The sequence below is a fragment of the Condylura cristata genome, unplaced genomic scaffold (genome assembly GCF_000260355.1).
Source record: "Condylura cristata isolate star-nosed mole 26May11 unplaced genomic scaffold, ConCri1.0 scaffold00026, whole genome shotgun sequence".
Lineage (NCBI taxonomy): Eukaryota > Metazoa > Chordata > Mammalia > Eulipotyphla > Talpidae > Condylura > Condylura cristata.
Window position 1 is genome coordinate 863,536 of NW_004567127.1, and position 2,837 is coordinate 866,372.

Here is a 2,837-nt window from a genome sequence, read left to right on the forward strand (position 1 = left end):
GGTTCCTTCGAGGACAATGAAGAGCCTGTTTCTCATTTGTCATAATCGTCTTTAATAAAAAATAAATTAGTTCTGGGGTGGGACGTATTTTGGGAGGTGGGGAGCAGGGCAAGGGCTGGGGTGTCTCCTGCTAGCGTTTCTCTTCCGCTCTGCCCAGCTGGTCCCTGCCCTGGGGGAGGAAGTAGTCTCTTCTGGGGGGGCGGGGATGCCCACCCTGGCCAACTGCGAGAGCAGGGCTGGGGGCCGGGACGGCGAGCCGACGAAAGGCCGGGTTGGAAGACGGGGGGCCAGAATTTGGGAAAAGTTAGGTTTGGGGGACAGTCGGGGGCCTGGGCGTGGCCCCGGATTACTGGGGGACTCTGAACGTGCTTTCCTAGGAAAGTCCCAGGGCAAGAGGCACCAGCCGCTCCCACCCCCTCGGTCTGTTCATTTTGAGAAGCGGCTTGTGGCGCCTGCACAGCTTCAGTCGTCTCACCACTCCAGCCACCCTGGGGGAAGTCCCCGGTGAGACTAGTACAGGCAGGACACCCGGAGGGTACAGAGTGGCAGGTCAATGGGTGACTGATGAAAAACCACGAGGACAGGGTCCCCGGGCCCCTTTCAGGCGGGCTCGGGGGGAGACCGCTCCAGGACGTGGGCGCAGGAGCGGCAGCAGGTGGCCGTGTAGTAGGGGTAGACGCAGAGCCGCGCCTGCACCACCAGGGGGCAGTGTGGAGAGTCGTCCTTGCACTGATCATCTGGGAACAGCGGGCCTGGTCACCAGGGTCACCCCTCTGGAGGTGAGCTGCCCACTCCCACCGGCCCTCCCTCACCTCCACCCACACTCGGCTGACTCCCCTCTCGGAGCTTGGGGAGAGGGGCTCTTTACCAGGGCGCTGGCTGCAGGGCTGGCTGTTGCAGGGTCGTTTCCTGGAGGGCCGCCGGTGGGTGGGGCATCGGATGCTGAGGGTCTGGTTGGCAGTCAGGCACTGGACCTCCCTCGTCTGCACACCCCCCTCGCAGGAGCGAGAACACTGGGGAGACCCCAGCTGTCGGTCAGAACTGACGGCCGGGCTCCTGATTCCCAGGCGCTGCCTTCTCGGGCAGGACAGGGTGGGGAGCGGGGTGGGGCGCATCGCGAAGCCCCAGAGGGCAGGGCCCATCAGTTCTCAAGTCTACAGGGAGCAGGACAATGCTGAACCAGCCCGACTGATCCTGGGCTGGGGTGTGGGGGCAGGGGCTGGCACCGCGGAGAGGAGCCCCCTCCTGGGGGAGCCCCGCCCAGCAGGGCAAGGGCCCGGGCCTCACCGGGCTCCAGGGTGTAGAAAACCACCGGTCCTGGCAGTCCTGGCCCTGACAGGGCTGCAGGGCAGGGGGCCGGGGCAGGTGGGAGCAGTTGCCGGGGGCGGTCACGTTGAACTCGGGCCCCAGTTTGGACACGCAGATGACGTCCCGACGCTGCGTGCCCGCGCCGCAGTCCACGGAGCACTGGGTGCGGAGAGCGGGCGACGGGGCTGGGGAAGTCTGGGAGCTAAATTTAGCCTGAAGGTTACAGCTTAATAGGGCTGGTAATTGCTGGGGGGGGGGGAGTCTCGAGGGGGAGGAGCGAGGACTAATGCCCAGCTGCACTTCCGAGACCTCACACCACTGTCGCCCAGGCACACTGAGGCACAACCAGGCCCCTCCCCCAGCATCAGCACGGGGCGCCCTGGGCCCTGCAGCCCCTGGGTCGCCTGTGCACATCAGGCTGTTTCTGTCTCCCCAGCTCACAGGTCCGGGTCCCCCAGCCCTTCCCTCCGCTGCCTGGCCTGGCCTTGGGTGGCAGCTTCCTCCCCCAGGTCCCTGCAGAGAGCCTCAGAGGTCATGGAGGTGTCTGGCCACACGGCTTTTCAGAGGGGCTGGCAAGGGGGTCGCTTAGGGTCAGCTTCCCCTTCCTGAAGACCGGCACTGGCCCCTTCCCGACCTCTGCGACCAGGGGCAGGGTCCAGAGGGGCTGCACTTAATCCCGGCCTTAAAGTGAGAGGGGAGGGGCGCCCCAGGGGAGCCACATCCTGGAAGGTCAGAGGCTGGAGCAGTGAGGGAGCCCTGAGCTACCAGAAAAAGGAGGTGCTCGGGCTGGGGGAGCCCTGAGAGGGGCGGTGGCTACGTTCCCCACCTGCGATTGGTTCTCAGGCTCTGGCCAAACTCTAAACCTGCCCAGCAACAGCCCGGGGAGGCCCTGCGGGGAGGGGACTTCAGGGAAGTCAGCTGAGCCGGGCCTCCGCCCTGCCGGCCGGCGGCTTCCAGGAATCGCTGGGAGGGCAGCTGTCCCCCGGGCGGCCGCGGCGCGGGCCCGGGCGCGCCTCCCCGCCCCCACCGCTGACGCCCTGGCAGGGTCCGGGGCGCCAGGCCTTCCTTACACCCCTTTTCCTCGCGCCTCCGCCGGGCCCAAGTCAGCTTCATTCTCCTTCCCCGCCCCTTCTGCTGCCTCCTTCCCTTCTCCCAAGATGTCTGCCGGGGCCAGCCCCGGCCGGCCACGGCTGCGCCCCCGGGCCTCAGGCTGCCCCGGGGCCCAGCACAGGGCGGGCTGGCGTCGGGGCAGCGTCACGAGTTCCACCACGTCTGCAGGACGCGGGCCCCGGCTGGTGGGGTGCAGAGGTGGGGCGAGGTGCTTCCGACGGACGCGTCTGTGGGGTGGCGCTGCCCCCTTCCTGGGCACAGGAGCCTGAGGGGCTGGCCCCGCTCAGACCGCGGAAGGGCAAAGGGCCTGGGACGAACGCAGGGCAGGCCGTCTACCTTGGGGTGCGGGTGGGGGCGGGGGCGGGAAGGAGCCCAGCGTGAGCCACCTCAGAGGAATGTGCTTTGGCAGGACACCCGGC

General features: G+C 67.7%; 1 protein-coding gene across 1 annotated transcript in view; it reads right to left on the bottom strand.

Annotated features, from left to right (window-relative positions):
- Positions 1-38: 38 nt before the first annotated feature.
- The window catches only part of ADAMTSL4 (ADAMTS-like 4), an 8,094-nt gene continuing 5,295 nt past the window's right edge, over positions 39-2,837 (bottom strand). Inside the window, exons 15-18 of the mRNA XM_004689450.2 lie at positions 1,750-1,821; positions 1,288-1,510; positions 869-1,013; positions 39-737 (exon numbers count right to left, since the gene is read on the bottom strand). Of these exons, the coding sequence (XP_004689507.1) occupies positions 601-737; positions 869-1,013; positions 1,288-1,510; positions 1,750-1,821 (577 nt within the window). The 3' untranslated portion in view covers positions 39-600. The remainder of the gene's footprint in view (positions 738-868; positions 1,014-1,287; positions 1,511-1,749; positions 1,822-2,837) is intronic.